The sequence below is a fragment of the Palaemon carinicauda genome, chromosome 15 (assembly GCF_036898095.1).
Source record: "Palaemon carinicauda isolate YSFRI2023 chromosome 15, ASM3689809v2, whole genome shotgun sequence".
In the NCBI taxonomy this organism is placed as follows: Eukaryota; Metazoa; Arthropoda; class Malacostraca; order Decapoda; family Palaemonidae; genus Palaemon; species Palaemon carinicauda.
Genome location: NC_090739.1, coordinates 13,330,766 through 13,351,702, shown reverse-complemented (window position 1 = coordinate 13,351,702; position 20,937 = coordinate 13,330,766). Strand labels below are relative to the sequence as shown.

General features: G+C 33.7%; 1 protein-coding gene across 1 annotated transcript in view; it reads right to left on the bottom strand.

Annotated features, from left to right (window-relative positions):
* nrm (neuromusculin) overlaps positions 1 to 20,937 on the bottom strand; it is a 97,343-nt gene that overhangs the window by 6,818 nt on the left and 69,588 nt on the right. Inside the window, 3 exon segments of the mRNA XM_068388791.1 lie at positions 13,677 to 13,807; positions 16,922 to 16,993; positions 18,740 to 19,362. Of these exon segments, the coding sequence (XP_068244892.1) occupies positions 13,677 to 13,807; positions 16,922 to 16,993; positions 18,740 to 19,362 (826 nt within the window).

The window sequence follows — 20,937 nt, the reverse complement described above, 5'->3', positions numbered from 1 at the left end:
AGTTCAAGGTATATGAAACCAACATAATCAATCTAAAAAATTTATGATCTCCGGAGAAACCAAGGTTTACCAGTTCAGATAATACAATCTTCAAGTATAAGAAATCAGCAGAATTTAGCCAGTCTAGATATACGAGGTTAATGAAACCAGCAGAATTTATCCAGTCTAGATATACGAGGTTAAAATATGTGAAACAAGAGTAAGAAAACAGCAAGGCAGTTCAGATATACAATCTTCAGATATATGAAACCAAGCCAGTTCAGATATACAATCTTCAGATATATGAAACCAGCAGAATTTATCCAGTTTAGAAAAACCAGCATAAAATATGTGAAACAAGAGTAAGAAAACAGCAAGCCAGTTCAGATATACAATTTTCAGATATATGAAACCAGCAGAATTTATCTAGTTTAGAAAAACCAGCATAAAATATGTGAAACAAGCGTAAGAAAACAGCAAGCCAGTTCAGATATACAATCTTCAGGTATATGAAACCAGCAGAATTTAGCCAGTCTAGATATACGAGGTTAAAATATGTGAAACAAGAGTAAGAAAACAGCAAGCCAGTTCAGATATACAATCGAAAACAGCAAGCCAGTTCAGATATAAAATATGTGAAACAAGAGTAAGAAAACAGCAAGCCAGTTCAGATATAAAATATGTGAAACAAGAGTAAGAAAACAGCAAGCCAGTTCAGATATACAATCTTCAGATATATGAAACCAGCAGAAATTATCCAGTTTAGAAAAACCAGTATAAAATATGTGAAACAAGAGTAAGAAAACAGCAAGCCAGTTCAGATATACAATCTTCTGTGAAACAAGAGTAAGAAAACAGCAAGCCAGTTCAGATATACAATCTTCAGATATATGAAACCAGCAGAAAATGTGTGAAACAAGAGTAAGAAAACAGCAAGCCATTTCAGATATACAATCTTCAGATATATGAAACCAGCAGAAATTATCCAGTTTAGAAAAACCAACATAAAATATGTGAAACAAGAGTTAGAAAACAGCAAGCCAGTTCAGATATAAAATATGTGAAACAAGAGTAAGAAAAGAGCAAGCCAGTTCAGATATACACAGATATAAAATATGTGAAACAAGAGTAAGAAAACAGCAAGCCAGTTCAGATATACAATCTTCAGATATATGAAACCAGCAGAAATTATCCAGTTTAGAAAAACCAGCATAAATATGTGAAACAAGAGTAAAAACAGCAAGCCAGTTCAGATATAAAATATGTGAAAGAAGAGTAAGAAAAGAGCAAGCCAGTTCAGATATACACAGATATAAAATATGTGAAACAAGAGTAAGAAAACAGCAAGCCAGTTCAGATATACAATCTTCAGATATGAAACCAAGCCAGTTCAGATATACAATCTTCAAGTATAAGAAACCATCAGATATACAATCTTCAGATATGAAACCAAGCCAGTTCAGATATGCAATCTTCAAGTATATGAAACCAGCAAAATTGATCCAGTTTAGATCTTCAGATATATGAAACCAAGCCAGTCAGATATACATAGATCTTCAGATATATGAAACCAAGCCAGTCAGATATACAATCTTCAGATATATGAAACCAGCAGAATGGATCCAGTCTAGATATACGAGGTTAAAATATGTGAAGCCAGATCTTCAGATATATGAAACCAAGCCAGTCAGATATACAATCTTCAGATATATGAAACCAGCAGAATGGATCCAGTCTAGATATACGAGGTTAAAATATGTGAAGCCAGAGTAAGAAAACAGCAAGGCAGTTCAGATATACAATCTTCAGATATGAAACCAAGCCAGTTCAGATATACAATCTTCAAGTATAAGAAACCAGCAGAATGGATCCAGTCTAGATATACGAGGATAAAATATGTGAAATAAGAGTAAGAAAACAGCAAGCCAGTTCAGATATACAATTTTCAGATATATGAAACCAGCAGAATTTATCTAGTTTAGAAAAACCAGCATAAAATATGTGAAAGAGTAAGAAAACAGCAAGCCAGTTCAGATATACAATCTTCAGATATATGAAACCAGCAGAATTTATCCAGTTTAGAAAAACCAGCATAAAATATGTGAAAGAGTAAGAAAACAGCAAGCCAGTTCAGATATACAATCTTCAGATATATGAAACCAGCAGAATTTATCCAGTTTAGAAAAACCAGCATAAAATATGTGAAACAAGAGTAAGAAAACAGCAAGCCAGTTCAGATATATATAAAAATATGTGAAACAAGAGTAAGAAAACAGCAAGCCAGTTCAGATATATATAAAAATATGTGAAACAAGTGTAAGAAAACAGCAAGCCAGTTCAGATATATGAAAATATGTGAAACAAGTGTAAGAAAACAGCAAGCCAGTTCAGATATACAATTTTCAGATATGAAACCAAGCCAGTTCAGATATACAAGCCAGTTCAGATATACAATCTTCAAGTATATGAAACCAGCAAAATTGATCCAGTTTAGATCTTCAGATATATGAAACAGCAAGCCAGTTCAGATATACAATCTTCAGATATATGAAACCAAGCCAGTTCAGATATACAATCTTCAGATATATGAAACCAGCAGAATTTATCTAGTTTAGAAAAACCAGCATAAAATATGTGAAACAAGCGTAAGAAAACAGCAAGCCAGTCAGATATACAATCTTCAAGTATAAGAAACCAGCAGAATGGATCCAGTCTAGATCTGAGTAAGACAACACAGCAAGCCAGTTCAGATATACAATCTTCTGTAAAACAAGAGTAAGAAAACAGCAAGCCAGTTCAGATATACAATCTTCAGGTATATGAAACCAGCAGAATTTATCCAGTTTAGAAAAACCAGCATAAAATATGTGAAACAAGAGTAAGAAAACAGCAAGCCAGTTCAGATATACAATTTTCAGATATATGAAACCAGCAGAATTTATCTAGTTTAGAAAAACCAGCATAAAATATGTGAAACAAGCGTAAGAAAACAGCAAGCCAGTTCAGATATACAATCTTCAGGTATATGAAACCAGCAGAATTTAGCCAGTCTAGATATACGAGGTTAAAATATGTGAAACAAGAACCAGCAGAATTTAGCCAGTCTAGATATACGAGGTTAAAATATGTGAAACAAGAGTAAGAAAACAGCAAGCCAGTTCAGATATACAATCTTCAGGTATATGAAACCAGCAGAATTTAGCCAGTCTAGATATACGAGGTTAAAATATGTGAAACAAGAGTAAGAAAACAGCAAGCCAGTTCAGATATAAAATATGTGAAACAAGAGTAAGAAAACAGCAAGCCAGTTCAGATATACAATCTTCAGATATATGAAACCAGCAGAAATTATCCAGTTTAGAAAAACCAGTATAAAATATGTGAAACAAGAGTAAGAAAACAGCAAGGCAGTTCAGATATACAATCTTCAGATATGAAACCAAGCCAGTTCAGATATACAATCTTCAAGTATATGAAACCAGCAAAATTGATCCAGTTTAGATCTTCAGATATATGAAACCAAGCCTCTTCAGATATATGAAACCAGCAGAATTTATCCAGTTTAGAAAAACCAGCATAAAATATGTGAAACAAGAGTAAGAAAACAGCAAGCCAGTTCAGATATACAATCTTCAGATATATGAAAGCAAGCCAGTTCAGATATACAATCTTCAAGTATAAGAAACCAGCAGAATTGATCCAGTTTAGATCTGAGTAAGACAACAGCAAGCCAGTTCAGATATACAATCGACAAACAGCAAGCCAGTTCAGATATACAATCTTCAGGTATATGAAACCAAGCCAGTACAGAATTGATCCAGTCTAGAAATACGAGCATAAAATGTGAAACAAGAGTAAGAAAACAGCAAGCCAGTTCAGATATACAATCTTCAGGTATATGAAACCAAGCCAGTTCAGATATACAATCTTCAGATATATGAAACTAGCAGAATTTATCCAGTTTGGATATACGAGCATAAAATATGTGAAACGAAACCAAGCCAGTCCAGATATAAATACGTGAAACAAGAGTAAGAAAACAGCAAGCCAGTTCAGATATACTATCTTTAGATATATGAAACCAGCAGAATTTATCTAGTTAAGAAAAACCAGCATAAAATATGTGAAACAAGAGTAAGAAAACAGCAAGGCAGTTCAGATATGCAATCTTCAGATATGTGAAACCAGCAGAATTTATCTAGTTTAGAAAAACCAGCATAAAATATGTGAAACAAGAGTAAGAAAACAGCAAGCCAGTTCAGATATAAAATATGTGAAACAAGAGTAAGAAAACAGCAAACCAGTTCAGATATGCAATCTTCAAGTATATGAAACAAGCAAAATTGATCCAGTTTAGATCTTCAGATATATGAAACCAAGCCAGTCAGATATACATAGATCTTCAGATATATGAAACCAAGCCAGTCAGATATACAATCTTCAGATATATGAAACCAGCAGAATGGATCCAGTCTAGATATACGAGGTTAAAATATGTGAAGCCAGATCTTCAGATATATGAAACCAAGCCAGTCAGATATACAATCTTCAGATATATGAAACCAGCAGAATGGATCCAGTCTAGATATACGAGGATAAAATATGTGAAATAAGAGTAAGAAAACAGCAAGCCAGTTCAGATATACAATTTTCAGATATATGAAACCAGCAGAATTTATCTAGTTTAGAAAAACCAGCATAAAATATGTGAAAGAGTAAGAAAACAGCAAGCCAGTTCAGATATACAATCTTCAGATATATGAAACCAGCAGAATTTATCCAGTTTAGAAAAACCAGCATAAAATATGTGAAACAAGAGTAAGAAAACAGCAAGCCAGTTCAGATATATATAAAAATATGTGAAACAAGAGTAAGAAAACAGCAAGCCAGTTCAGATATATATAAAAATATGTGAAACAAGTGTAAGAAAACAGCAAGCCAGTTCAGATATACAATTTTCAGATATGAAACCAAGCCAGTTCAGATATACAAGCCAGTTCAGATATACAATCTTCAAGTATATGAAACCAGCAAAATTGATCCAGTTTAGATCTTCAGATATATGAAACAGCAAGCCAGTTCAGATATACAATCTTCAGATATATGAAACCAAGCCAGTTCAGATATACAATCTTCAGATATATGAAACCAGCAGAATTTATCCAGTTTAGAAAAACCAGCATAAAATATGTGAAATAAGAGTTCGAAAACAGCAAGCCAGTTCAGATATAAAATATGTGAAACAAGAGTAAGAAAACAGCAAGCCAGTTCAGATATACAATCTTCAGATATATGAAACCAGCAGAATTTATCTAGTTTAGAAAAACCAGCATAAAATATGTGAAAGAGTAAGAAAACAGCAAGCCAGTCAGATATACAATCTTCAAGTATAAGAAACCAGCAGAATGGATCCAGTCTAGATCTGAGTAAGACAACAGCAAGCCAGTTCAGATATACAATCTTCTGTAAAACAAGAGTAAGAAAACAGCAAGCCAGTTCAGATATACAATCTTCAGGTATATGAAACCAGCAGAATTTATCCAGTTTAGAAAAACCAGCATAAAATATGTGAAACAAGAGTAAGAAAACAGCAAGCCAGTTCAGATATACAATTTTCAGATATATGAAACCAGCAGAATTTATCTAGTTTAGAAAAACCAGCATAAAATATGTGAAACAAGCGTAAGAAAACAGCAAGCCAGTTCAGATATACAATCTTCAGGTATATGAAACCAGCAGAATTTAGCCAGTCTAGATATACGAGGTTAAAATATGTGAAACAAGAACCAGCAGAATTTAGCCAGTCTAGATATACGAGGTTAAAATATGTGAAACAAGAGTAAGAAAACAGCAAGCCAGTTCAGATATACAATCGAAAACAGCAAGCCAGTTCAGATATACAATCTTCAGGTATATGAAACCAGCAGAATTTAGCCAGTCTAGATATACGAGGTTAAAATATGTGAAACAAGAGTAAGAAAACAGCAAGCCAGTTCAGATATAAAATATGTGAAACAAGAGTAAGAAAACAGCAAGCCAGTTCAGATATACAATCTTCAGATATATGAAACCAGCAGAAATTATCCAGTTTAGAAAAACCAGTATAAAATATGTGAAACAAGAGTAAGAAAACAGCAAGGCAGTTCAGATATACAATCTTCAGATATGAAACCAAGCCAGTTCAGATATACAATCTTCAAGTATATGAAACCAGCAAAATTGATCCAGTTTAGATCTTCAGATATATGAAACCAAGCCTCTTCAGATATATGAAACCAGCAGAATTTATCCAGTTTAGAAAAACCAGCATAAAATATGTGAAACAAGAGTAAGAAAACAGCAAGCCAGTTCAGATATACAATCTTCAGATATATGAAAGCAAGCCAGTTCAGATATACAATCTTCAAGTATAAGAAACCAGCAGAATTGATCCAGTTTAGATCTGAGTAAGACAACAGCAAGCCAGTTCAGATATACAATCGACAAACAGCAAGCCAGTTCAGATATACAATCTTCAGGTATATGAAACCAAGCCAGTACAGAATTGATCCAGTCTAGAAATACGAGCATAAAATGTGAAACAAGAGTAAGAAAACAGCAAGCCAGTTCAGATATACAATCTTCAGGTATATGAAACCAAGCCAGTTCAGATATACAATCTTCAGATATATGAAACTAGCAGAATTTATCCAGTTTGGATATACGAGCATAAAATATGTGAAACGAAACCAAGCCAGTCCAGATATAAATACGTGAAACAAGAGTAAGAAAACAGCAAGCCAGTTCAGATATACTATCTTTAGATATATGAAACAAGCAGAATTTATCTAGTTAAGAAAAACCAGCATAAAATATGTGAAACAAGAGTAAGAAAACAGCAAGGCAGTTCAGATATGCAATCTTCAGATATGTGAAACCAGCAGAATTTATCTAGTTTAGAAAAACCAGCATAAAATATGTGAAACAAGAGTAAGAAAACAGCAAGCCAGTTCAGATATATGAAAATATGTGAAACAAGAGTAAGAAAACAGCAAGCCAGTTCAGATATATGAAAATATGTGAAACAAGAGTAAGAAAACAGCAAGCCAGTTCAGATATATGAAAATATGTGAAACAAGAGTAAGAAAACAGCAAGCCAGTTCAGATATATGAAAATATGTGAAACAAGAGTAAGAAAACAGCAAGCCAGTTCAGATATACAATCTTCAAGTATATGAGACCATCAGATATACAATCTTCAGATATGAAACCAAGCCAGTTCAGATATACAATCTTCAAGTATATGAAACCAGCAAAATTGATCCAGTTTAGATCTTCAGATATATGAAACCAAGCCAGATCAGATATACAATCTTCAGATATATGAAACCAGCAGAATTTATCCAGTTTAGAAAAACCAGCATAAAATATGTGAAACAAGAGTAAGAAAACAGCAAGCCAGTTCAGATATACAATCTTCAGATATATGAAACCAGCAGAATTTATCTAGTTTAGAAAAACCAGCATAAAATATGTGAAACAAGAGTAAGAAAACAGCAAGCCAGTTCAGATATATGAAACCAGCAGAATTTATCCAGTTTAGAAAAACCAGCATAAAATATGTGAAACAAGAGTAAGAAAACAGCAAGGCAGTTCAGATATGCAATCTTCAGATATGTGAAACCAGCAGAATTTATCTAGTTAAGAAAAACCAGCATAAAATATGTGAAACAAGAGTAAGAAAACAGCAAGCCAGTTCAGATATATGAAAATATGTGAAACAAGAGTAAGAAAACAGCAAGCCAGTTCAGATATATGAAACCAGCAGAATTTATCCAGTTTAGAAAAACCAGCATAAAATATGTGAAACAAGAGTAAGAAAACAGCAAGGCAGTTCAGATATACAATCTTCAGATATGAAACCAAGCCAGTTCAGATATACAATCTTCAAGTATAAGAAACCAGCAGAATGGATCCAGTCTAGATATACGAGGTTAAAATATGTGAAACAAGAGTAAGAAAACAGCAAGCCAGTTCAGATATACAATCGAAAACAGCAAGCCAGTTCAGATATAAAATATGTGAAACAAGAGTAAGAAAACAGCAAGCCAGTTCAGATATACAATCTTCAGATATATGAAACCAGCAGAAATTATCCAGTTTAGAAAAACCAGTATAAAATATGTGAAACAAGAGTAAGAAAACAGCAAGCCAGTTCAGATATACAATCTTCTGTGAAACAAGAGTAAGAAAACGGCAAGCCAGTTCAGATATACAATCTTCTGTGAAACAAGAGTAAGAAAACAGCAAGCCAGTTCAGATATACAATCTTCTGTGAAACAAGAGTAAGAAAACAGCAAGCCAGTTCAGATATACAATCTTCAGATATGAAACCAAGCCAGTTCAGATATACAATCTTCAAGTATAAGAAACCAGCAGAATGGATCCAGTCTAGATATACGAGGTTAAAATATGTGAAGCCAGAGTAAGAAAACAGCAAGCCAGTTCAGATATAAAATATGTGAAACAAGAGTAAGAAAACAGCAAGCCAGTTCAGATATACAATCTTCTGTGAAACAAGAGTAAGAAAACAGCAAGGCAGTTCAGATATACAATCTTCAGATATGAAACCAAGCCAGTTCAGATATACAATCTTCAAGTATAAGAAACCAGCAGAATGGATCCAGTCTAGATATACGAGGTTAAAATATGTGAAGCCAGAGTAAGAAAACAGCAAGCCAGTTCAGATATAAAATATGTGAAACAAGAGTAAGAAAACAGCAAGCCAGTTCAGATATAAAATATGTGAAACAAGAGTAAGAAAACAGCAAGCCAGTTCAGATATATGAAAATGTGTGAAACAAGAGTAAGAAAACAGCAAGCCAGTTCAGATATACAATATGTGAAACAAGAGTAAGAAAACAGCAAGCCAGTACAGATATACAATCGAAAACAGCAAGCCAGTTCAGCTATAAAATATGTGAAACAAGAGTAAGAAAACAGCAAGCCAGTTCAGATATACAATCTTCAAGTATATGAAACCAGCAAAATTGATCCAGTTTAGATCTTCAGATATATGAAACCAAGCCTCTTCAGATATATGAAACCAGCAGAATTTATCCAGTTTAGAAAAACCAGCATAAAATATGTGAAACAAGAGTAAGAAAACAGCAAGCCAGTTCAGATATACAATCTTCAGATATATGAAAGCAAGCCAGTTCAGATATACAATCTTCAAGTATAAGAAACCAGCAGAATTGATCCAGTTTAGATCTGAGTAAGACAACAGCAAGCCAGTTCAGATATACAATCTTCAGGTATATGAAACCAAGCCAGTACAGAATTGATCCAGTCTAGAAATACGAGCATAAAATGTGAAACAAGAGTAAGAAAACAGCAAGCCAGTTCAGATATACAATCTTCAGGTATATGAAACCAAGCCAGTTCAGATATACAATCTTCAGATATATGAAACTAGCAGAATTTATCCAGTTTGGATATACGAGCATAAAATATGTGAAACGAAACCAAGCCAGTCCAGATATAAATACGTGAAACAAGAGTAAGAAAACAGCAAGCCAGTTCAGATATACTATCTTTAGATATATGAAACCAGCAGAATTTATCTAGTTAAGAAAAACCAGCAGAATTTATCTAGTTTAGAAAAACCAGCATAAAATATGTGAAACAAGAGTAAGAAAACAGCAAGCCAGTTCAGATATATGAAAATATGTGAAACAAGAGTAAGAAAACAGCAAGCCAGTTCAGATATACAATCTTCAAGTATATGAAACCATCAGATATACAATCTTCAGATATGAAACCAAGCCAGTTCAGATATACAATCTTCAAGTATATGAAACCAGCAAAATTGATCCAGTTTAGATCTTCAGATATATGAAACCAAGCCAGTTCAGATATACAATCTTCAGATATATGAAACCAGCAGAATTTATCCAGTTTAGAAAAACCAGCATAAAATATGTGAAACAAGAGTAAGAAAACAGCAAGCCAGTTCAGATATACAATCTTCAGATATATGAAACCAGCAGAATTTATCTAGTTTAGAAAAACCAGTATAAAATATGTGAAACAAGAGTAAGAAAACAGCAAGCCAGTTCAGATATATGAAACCAGCAGAATTTATCCAGTTTAGAAAAACCAGCATAAAATATGTGAAACAAGAGTAAGAAAACAGCAAGGCAGTTCAGATATGCAATCTTCAGATATGTGAAACCAGCAGAATTTATCTAGTTAAGAAAAACCAGCATAAAATATGTGAAACAAGAGTAAGAAAACAGCAAGGCAGTTCAGATATACAATCTTCAGATATGAAACCAAGCCAGTTCAGATATACAATCTTCAAGTATAAGAAACCAGCAGAATGGATCCAGTCTAGATATACGAGGTTAAAATATGTGAAGCCAGAGTAAGAAAACAGCAAGCCAGTTCAGATATAAAATATGTGAAACAAGAGTAAGACAACAGCAAGCCAGTTCAGATATACAATCGAAAACAGCAAGCCAGTTCAGAGATATAAAATATGTGAAACAAGAGTAAGAAAACAGCAAGCCAGTTCAGATATATGAAAATATGTGAAACAAGAGTAAGAAAACAGCAAGCCAGTTCAGATATACAATCTTCAAGTATATGAAACCATCAGATATACAATCTTCAGATATGAAACCAAGCCAGTTCAGATATACAATCTTCAAGTATAAGAAACCAGCAGAATTGATCCAGTTTAGATCTGAGTAAGACAGCAAGCCAGTTCAGATATACAATCGACAAACAGCAAGCCAGTTCAGATATACAATCTTCAGGTATATGAAACCAAGCCAGTACAGAATTGATCCAGTCTAGAAATACGAGCATAAAATGTGAAACAAGAGTAAGAAAACAGCAAGCCAGTTCAGATATACAATCTTCAAATATATGAAACTAGCAGAATTTATCCACTTTAGATATACGAGCATAAAATATGTGAAACGAAACCAAACCAGTTCAGCTATAAAATATGCGAAACAAGAGTAAGAAATCATCAAGCCAGTTCAGATATACAATCTTCAGATATATGAAACCAGCAGAATCGGTCTAACAATATATGAGCTCCAGAGTAAGAAAATAGCAAATCAGTTCAGATATACAATCGTTGATATATGAAACCATAGTAAGAAAACAGTGAACCAGTTCAGATATGCGACCAGCATAATCGGTCTAACATTGTATCAGGTATATGAAACCATAGTAAAAACTAAACAAGAATAAACCCAGCTTCCCATATATGAAATCAGCAGAATCTATCTAGACAATTTATGAGCTTCTGATATGATGAATTTAAAACTGAGTAAAACAGCAGAAACTATTTAGACAAGTTAAGAAAACACTGCGATTGCAATCACGTAAATCTGCGTCCAGTAATACAGTAGCATTTTCATTCCAGTTGGACATGAAAAAAATTACAGCAGAAATAGTTTTTTAATAAGTTTTCTTGAAACTTCAGAAAAAAACTACTGACAGCCAGAAATAAGCCAACTTCTAGAATGTAAATAAGCTTCAGAAATTATCTACAGTAAACATTGAAAACAGAGTGCAACTCCGGTAAAACAGGATCGTCATAAAGTAAGCCAGGAAAAAGTAGTAAACATGTAAATAATTCCAAAGAAGTTGAAAAATATCTCCAGGAAAAAAATGCTCTAGCTGCTATGTTACTGTAACTAAAAAATAAGCCCAGTAACCATACTTAGGACGAGTTCATATAAAAAGAGAAACAGCAAGTATATATAAGTCAGCTTAAGAAATGATATCTTCTGCTGAACAGAAGGATCTCCTATTATATTCCCTAACCAGAAAAGCTTCCAGAGCTACTACAAACGGGGCAAAGTCAGTTCAAGATAATTATCTCAAGTTAATCAAATTAAGAAGAAACTAAAGAACCTTTCACAGTAGACAAGTTGGAAAGCAAGTTGAAAATAGTGACAGCCAAGAATAATAAATATTTTCCAGAAGTAATTTAGATCTTGCAAACCACATTGACACGCAGGAAATATAAAAGTCAGCTCAACAAATAAAGTATTTCATGCTAAATCAAGTGTAAAACCACAAAAAAACAGCTGGTCAAAATATTAGTCTTCATGCTTAGGAAGTTGCGCTAGTCTTAGTAAGTTACCGTATATCATATTATAAGGTAAAAGTGACATATAAAAAAAAAAGTTAATAAAACATTGTAACTAATAAATTATAAATAAATAAGTAAAACATGAAATTAGTGTCCTACTGTCATTAATAATTCCTAGGTATTATGCTTACCTCCAATCTTGAGTCTCGGATCATTATATAATGCCTGACCTTTTTAAGCTTATGTACAATTGGCTGTTACATTGAACGATGATTTTAAGAGTAATTCTGGTCTTAATGACGTACTTTATAAATCTCGCACAGTTGTAAATTGTACAACACTTCTATACTTGTAAAATCATTATGCAATACGGATTTTTTATCATCAAATATTTTTATAATTATTTTCTGTTACAGGTACCTGGTGGACCAAGTTGCCTACTCCTCGAGAACCTTCAAGCTACTGAATATAGAATAAATTTTGGGACGTCAACAAGAGCGAAAAAAAAGCACCGTAGTACCTGTTTCCAGAAATATTTTTTATTGCTTTCCATTATGATTCTTGCAATCTTATGTACTACTCCATTATTAAATCTGATACTTTATAAAAACTATTTATTAACAAGAAAATCCTATTTATTATGACACTAACCAAGTAATATACAATACGATAATAAGTTCTAAAAACATTAAATAAGGTAATTCACAGAATATAAATCGGGCTATAACGGGCTGTCTCTCTCATCTCTTCTTAGTTACTGAACAAAAAAGTGTTTTCTCAGTTGATCAACTTCTTTTTAAACAATCTGTAACTGATAACATTAAGAATGGATGATCTGATAGTTACCGAACGTCGTTAATCGGGGTTTAAAAATAATAATTCTAATGTTACACAATAGGAAACTCAAAAGGAAGATGTGGGATGCACGCAGATATAAAACGATAAGAAATCTCTCGCTATTCTATCAACGTAGGACGTAGGTAGTATAAAAGGCTCTTTAAGATGAATAACTTTAAATTAAACGCTGAATTTTAGTTCAAGAAATGTGTATTACATTATTTATATTACTGGATATGACCTGAACAATACTAAAGACAGCGTAGTAAATTCAAATTTCTGACATTAATATTTATATCAATTCGATCGCTAATAAAAGATCAGTCAAAAGCAGAGCTATCGGAGTTACGTTATTCTTTACCAAATCCGAATTTGGTTCTTGTACTACGAAGAGAACGATTTATCAACAATAGATGTATTTTGATTGAATAAGTTGTGCTTTCCTAAACAAATTCTGGCGAGTTGCAAACCCTTACTTCGTTATGAACAATAAATATTCAATAAGTAACAGTGAAACTTCAAGTAACCTACTCTGCGCATTTTATTCTAGAAGTAACAATGAAACTTTAAGTAACCTACTCTGCACATTTACCCTATATCACGGAATAGCAATAACTTACCAAATAAGTCTATCCTAAATACTAATTATTCCAAGTCTAGACTTCCTTACCTCGCACTTCAAGAAAATAGTTCTTATCACAACTTCCTTCGGCTATAGTAATTCTTTAAAAGTCTCCATGTCAAAGGCTTATATGGCACTTACCTTATTTGGTGGTGGCTGCATTCCGTGGAAAGGTAAATTTTCGTAGAAAGTTTGTTTGTCATCGTCGGGCGGTGAGGGAACTCCATTATTATCCTTTGGACCAGTGGGGGCGGGTTTAGGAACTTCAGGATCTATCCCGTAAATAGAGAGAGAGATTAGTCACCGATGTCAAAAGCAGTAAATAAAATAGGATTAACTATTTTTAAACATGGAATACCATGAAACAGTCTATAGATATTTAAGATATATTAATTAAAAAAGTGAAAATTTTCAGAAATTTTTAACAAATAACTAGCAGACATTAAATATTTATTTTAACTAAAACTATGATAATCAAAAATGAAATTTTTAGAAACTACTGTATTTATCTAATAAATAATATATAAAAAAAGTTTTCATCCTTAAACTGGAATGCAGTACAATTGAACTTACATTTTCACGGAAAAATAAAATGAAATACAGAACATAAAAAAGGGGAACATGTAGTACATAAAAAAGAACAGTAAAAAATTACACTTGAAAGACAAAGGGACAATCAAACTCTCCAACATCAGGCATACAAAACATGGCATTTACAAGTAAAAGGTTAAAAAAGTAACGAATGGGGGACTTTAGAAATGATCCTATTTGAAGCCAAGGAAGGACCGGGCCGCAACTGGTGTGTTTATTAAATGGAAGGATAGAGCGTGTAAACAATTAACGTTGTTTTTAAGAAAAATAAGGGATGCGGAATCATAAATTTCTTTTCTCTAAACATGCCATTTCTTCATGTTGATTTAATAACAAAAAGAACGTTTTTTTTTTTTTTAACATGAAGCTCACGATAAATAAGCTCTTTCACAAAAAAACCAACGCAATTTTATTAAAGCGTTCATAAAAAATATGCATAGACATATCAAAAGTGGAATTACGCATAACTGGAACCCAAAATGAACAAAACGCCAGATATAAAATGTCATAAACAAAATCCAACATTACGTGCGGTATAAACAATGAATTATCCCTTAAAACTTACATGTGCAGGACTAATGTACACGCACCTATTACATACACAGAAACTACATTCTAGGCATTGTTATTACAATGTGCGTATGTGTACACTTTTACATTCTAAAATCACATACGCACATGCGGCTAGAAACACTGATACATACACACATGGAACAAAGTTACCATACACGAAGCAATACACCTTTTAACACCTCTCTCAAAGTAGGGCGAATTTAAGAGGATCTGTATGCATTCTATAAGGTATTATGTATGCTTATGCACCGATTACCTACAGCACAAGGCGAGATAAACCAAATGTAATATTCAAAATCTAATACACAAAATGAAATTTTGACTCAAAACGTTTTAAGAAATTAATCAAACTCTCAGTATCCTGAAATGTGCTTTCTATAGGTAGCGTGGAATATTATTACAAGTCTTCGTATATTTAGAGCGAAAACATTGAACATTTAAAATTAATAATTATTAAATTGAAAATTTTACACTAATTTTCGAATGTGAAACTTAAAAAAACCGAAATCGGAACAAAATATCCAGTAAAATCTCAGAAAAGGCTATTGCTTGACATCTCTGAAAGCCATTCAAAGCCCTCCACATTGTCTTTTTAGGTGAAGTAACAAATAAGAAAAATAAATACACCATTTATCTCAAAGGAGGTTGATCAGTAAACAAATAGGAAAAAAAAATCCTCTATTGGAATATTCATCCCATGAAATTGGCGATTTTGGAAGAGTAATTCTTGTCCAATTTCAAGTATATTACAGTTTCCTGTTTACTATGAATCATTGGAAGATCTTCTGTAATGGCCTGACGATTTTTAAATCTGAATTCTGTTCTAAATCATTCATATGCTACCAATCTATTGCCGGAGAAACACGACATATCTTTTGGTGAATGTTCTGCACCAATGGTTTTGCTTTCAAGTTATTCCTACCAATCAATGTCTAACGTTTTGATTTTGTATTGCATCAATATGTTCCCTAGCCTTCGCTTCACCCAGTTCGACTTCATAAATCTGAATGAAAATGTGATGCATTTCATATAAAAAATAAATTATCCCTCGAATTGTTATTAGTATGTATATCAATTCTCCAATAACAAAGCCACAGTCGTGATACATTTCATTATAGTTTCATGTAATGATGATCATTATCAAAATAATTTCCTGGTCATTTCTGTGAAACTACACACTGCTGTATTGAAAGTGCAGTTTTTTTTCAAACTCACAGATGCCTTAAAAATTATATTAATTTATTTTCATTTAACTATTACACTATCGATAATCCATAACTTATTATCAAAATTTACATATGGCACACATCTGTACATTACCGCTCACTTATTATCCAATTGTATTTACATGCTCATTAAGTTTTTCACAGATTTTCCATTATGAAAATTCATTTTTTTTCCAAAGGCATGGCATAATTCAAATGAAGGATAACCATTTGCAAGCTGAAAATTAAATTTTAAGGGAAATGCATATCTAGCTGCATGAACTACTTTTCCTGAAAAAAATCTAACCTAACATTTCAGTCCAAAATCCTAAACTGCATCAGTCCAAACTAATTTTAAAACGTAGAAAAGGTTACCTGCACGATTTAAAAACACCAGTAAAACACATCAAAATGCAGTGTAAAAGATTTCATAACATCACTCCAATAAATATATACTGTGTACAGATTATATATTTTAAAGGTGAACCATCCCGCCATGAATGTAATATTAAAACACATTTATAATAAAAAAAAAATACAACAAAACAGATTTTAAACAGAATTCAAATCGGGGGTTAAATTCCACGAATAATCAAATTTCAATTAAATTACACTGCAGTTTTCCAAATCTCTTGCTGGAATTTATCACTACACTTAAAACATTTACGAGTAAGGTCATCTTTAATTCATTTGGCATTAACTCAACTGCTTCCAGTTTTCTAATATACGCCTTCAAATGTTGCTCGGTTAATCGTAATCACTTAATATGTCTTAAAACGAATAAGAAAAGAAATTGCTTCTGATTGACAAGAGTCCTTTCGACATGAGTAAATTGATCTGTGTATGAGGACACACCGCTTCTAATATAATTTTCTTAAGCCAAGAGGCTTCAGATATTGCGCGCGCGCGCATCCGCAAGCTTTATATTACTGAAAAACAAGAACACGGCATTAAAGGTGACCTTACTTATCATTTAGAGTGGTGCTGACCTCATTATCTGTCTCTTACTTTCCCTACCTTGACCTGGCTTTTTGCGCTTTCTTCTACTCGTCGGGGCTTCGCTGCAATCAGGCTTGGTTTGTGACACGACTAAAACAAATATAGACAGACAACACATATAGAATACGTTCGCAAGACATGATGCATGCGGAATGGAATCATTCTGCCGTGTGCCCAGAGAGAGAGAGAGAGAGAGAGAGAGAGAGAGAGAGATTTCAGACTGAACCCGAAATAAAATTATGACCAGATTAAGAAATGAGAAGAGTGAACGGTAAAAATAGATTAAAAAAAAGAATTAAAAAAACGGAATAAAAATTAACCAGTGGATAAAAATGAAGAACTACTTCTATATCAAAAGAGAACACAAAGAGATAAAAGACAACAAAAATGAAAGAAAATAAATGGAGAGAAAAATATAACCCAGGAAATAAATATGCAAAAATCTAAATATGAAGGCAAAAGAAAACTGAAAGAAACAAAACAAAAAGTAAACGTGTGAAAGAATCAGCAGGGTAAAAAAAAAATAATAAAAGAGCCGAGAAAGTTTTTCATAAAAACGTACGAAGGCACAGACGAGGAAAAACAAGGAATAGCGAAAGGATAAAATCGAAATGTTACCAGGATCTACAAGTGCAGAGCGTATAGCGAAGTAATATAATGCAAAATAGTTACAGAATACAATAAAAAATCATCCTCAACTCTCTGGGCATTGGCTAGCTACAAATATTAGTTTTTAATGGTTCTGTTAAAAGAGGGATGAAGCTAACAAGTTACATTAGAGGGCAGAGATTTTATTTGTTAAGAGGCATGAGCGAATCCAGAAGCCTATTTTCTTGAAAGCTTACATTTGAAGAGGCTTGAAAGGAGCTTGTTTTCTTTAGAAAGTTTTGAATTTTTAGCTTTAAAAAAAAAACTTGCACATTTGAAAGTTATGGTTTACATAAACGTTACAAAATGCATCAATTAATCATTTTAAAGGAACTTATATCTTAAACATATTGTCCTGAAAGAGATATTAGCATTATAAAGCAAACCAGTCTGCCAAATTATTATGTTATAGCAATGGAAAGTAAAGTTTCGAACGGTGCTTTTTTTATATAAATGCTTAGAGCGAATGCTTATATAGCATTACTGCTTAACTTGCATATGCTCTCTCACTATGTCAGCAAATCAAAACCACTTCATCCCCCTTCGAAAAGATTCAGGTATGGGACAATTCTCGTATACACTACAAACTGTATTGTCAATTCTATGTGGTAAGAAGCTTTACTTCACTCCTTACACCCATTTGCTTCGTACGTCAAAAATATCCTGGAAACATATTACACAAGATATAAAACTTTTAACATCTGAAAGAAGATTCTTATGGCTTTGAGAGAGGATAAAAAGTGTTTTACTTTAGAGCGTTATGCCATGAGGAATATATCTTCAACACCATTTCTCTCATAACTGTTAAAAATGTTAGTATCGGTGCCACTTGGAAAGTGAAGCGTCTAAACTGCAGACTAAAATGTGCAAAGGGTGCTGGAGTGTAGTAAGACTAAGGGAAAACTTCTAATATTTTCTCAACTTTCATCTTATATACATTCTTTGGTAAAAGGTATATTTCAGATATATACTCAGAGTATACAAACTACGATACATGGAATTAAGAACGCGATGCAAAATGACAGCAAGCAATTAGAAGTGTGTTAATTAAACATAACCCAGAATCATTCCAAGCACGTGAAGTTATATTATGCCATTCTCTTCATTTTAATCTTGCGGGTCATTTTGCATCATCGGTTTAATCCCAATAAGTAAACCACTTTTGAGATGACTAAAAAACAAACATACCTGAATTGCCCGAGTGATATTCAAGGTCAATTGGGTCATTCACAGTACTTTTGGATCTGTGTTTGTGGTTAGTGCCATTGTTAGTCGAGGGGAGGGGAGGCGTGTGGGAGGAGGAAGGGGGTCCTGGTGGGGAGGAGCGATTGAGGGTCGAGAAGGATAGTGGATCGCAATCCCCTTTGGGGAAATCCATAGAGTTCTGTCGGGGAAGGGTATGCGACGACGAGGTTTTACTATGGATGTTGTGGGAATTGGCCCTTCTTACGCCAGTGCCTGGGCGCCGCCCATCCAGAGTCGATGGGTACTGCTGGTGTGGGCGGAGGGGATGGGAGTAACTAGATGGGTGGTGATTGCCTTGTAGCTGATGAGAATGGTGATGCAGTTGGTGATGGTGATGCGATGAAGGAGGAGGAGGGGCGTTGGTCGTGGGAGGGGGAGGAGGAGGTGGTGGAGGGGAGAGGATGGTCATTGTGTTGTTATTGTGTAAGGGTTTAGCATCGTCGACGAGGCTAGTGAGTGAGTTGACGTGTACATGGACCCCTGGACGGAGAGGCCACTTATGTACTGGTTGGACTGAGGCTTGGGTGAAGGGGTTGTCGGGGCGGAGCCCAATGGTCCCTTCGGGGCTAAAAAAATCAGAAGGGGGAGAGAGAGAAGAGCCGCAAAGAGCGAAAGCCCTCTGTCAACATCAACACATCCACAACAACATCAATGGTATTAACTCTAAAGGGTCGCCAAGAATGCTGTCAACCCGCTGAGTGATACAGTTGCATTTGCTTCTTCAAAAGCTGCTTTCAGGAGCTGAAGGAATTAGTCTCTGAACTATAAGAGGATATAAGCGCATCAATGTTCCTTTACATACCGTGCGATTCTGAATGCGAGGAATTATTAATAAATATTCAATTATTATTTGTTTTAGACATTTAGAATAACTGAATAATTACTTTGTTCTTTATAGACTAATTCATTCAATCCCTGAATTCTAATAATAATGATAATGATATAATTACAATAATAAAGAGCAAAACCAATTAAGTTTCATAAAAAAAACACTATACAATAAAATTTACATTAGCGCATATAGAGCTAAGTTCCTTTTTACTGTAATTGGCTCTTATAAGAGGACATAATCTCTGTAGTTTTCAGCAGGTTGGTAGCATTTTGGTAACCAAATCAATCCTAAGAATCACCTAATGTTAATTTAACAATAACTTCGATGCAGTGTCGAAAAAGCCACCTGTTATTTGTAAAAAGAGATCATCCATTTGACTGGTCTACTACATAACACACAACTGGTAGAAAACAAGAGACTGGAGTAGAGTTCGTCAAGTATGGAGAGATCTGCCACTACATAGAAATAAATGCCTGTGTTTCGAACGCCATCTAGCAACTAAAAAGGACACTACAATCCCTACTGATATCGAAAACTGTCCAGGTTTCGAGACAATCTATGATCGTCCAAATGTTTGGCCAGTAAATGTCTTGAAGTCACATTTACGCAACTCATTTCGGGGCTGATTTTCTTATGCGATTTGAGATCACAAAACTTACAATTCAAAACCCATCTTGAAAGCGAAAAATCATATTGTCAGGGAACTAGGAAGTATTTAGTTGAATAGGGTAGGATTTTTCAAAATAGAAAATACGATTTCCTCAGACTTTTTCTTTTATCTGAAAATTTTGTTTACGAAAAATACTCGAGACATATGGAAGACTTTGAAGCTTTCAGCTGCGCACCATAGACTTCCCTTATTCTGGATGGTAGATCTCATATCACTTCTGAGGTACATTTTCAAAACAACCTATGGGTTTCAGTAAAAAATTAAAGCAGCATACAAACAAAACTTGGGGGAATATATTAAATTTGATACAAGATCTTCCCCCACAAGAAGAATGGGAACATAGACTACATATCTTTTTTTTTTTCTATCATTTCCCAACAAAATCATGATTCAATTACCTTGTGCATGGGTAGCAGTACTATCGGAACTTATTCCTGGCGGTAGAGTTATTTTAGGTAATGTTTATTAAGGACAGGCAGCGAGGAGGTACGATGCATCAATGGAAAAGAAAAGGTTGTAAAAAGGGAAAAAATGTCAAAAAAACGTTCATAACGCCTTCAAAGAGATCATAAATAGTAAAATGGGGCTATTATTAATAACCATAATACTAGAGAAGAAGAAGAAATTGCCAAGCGTTAC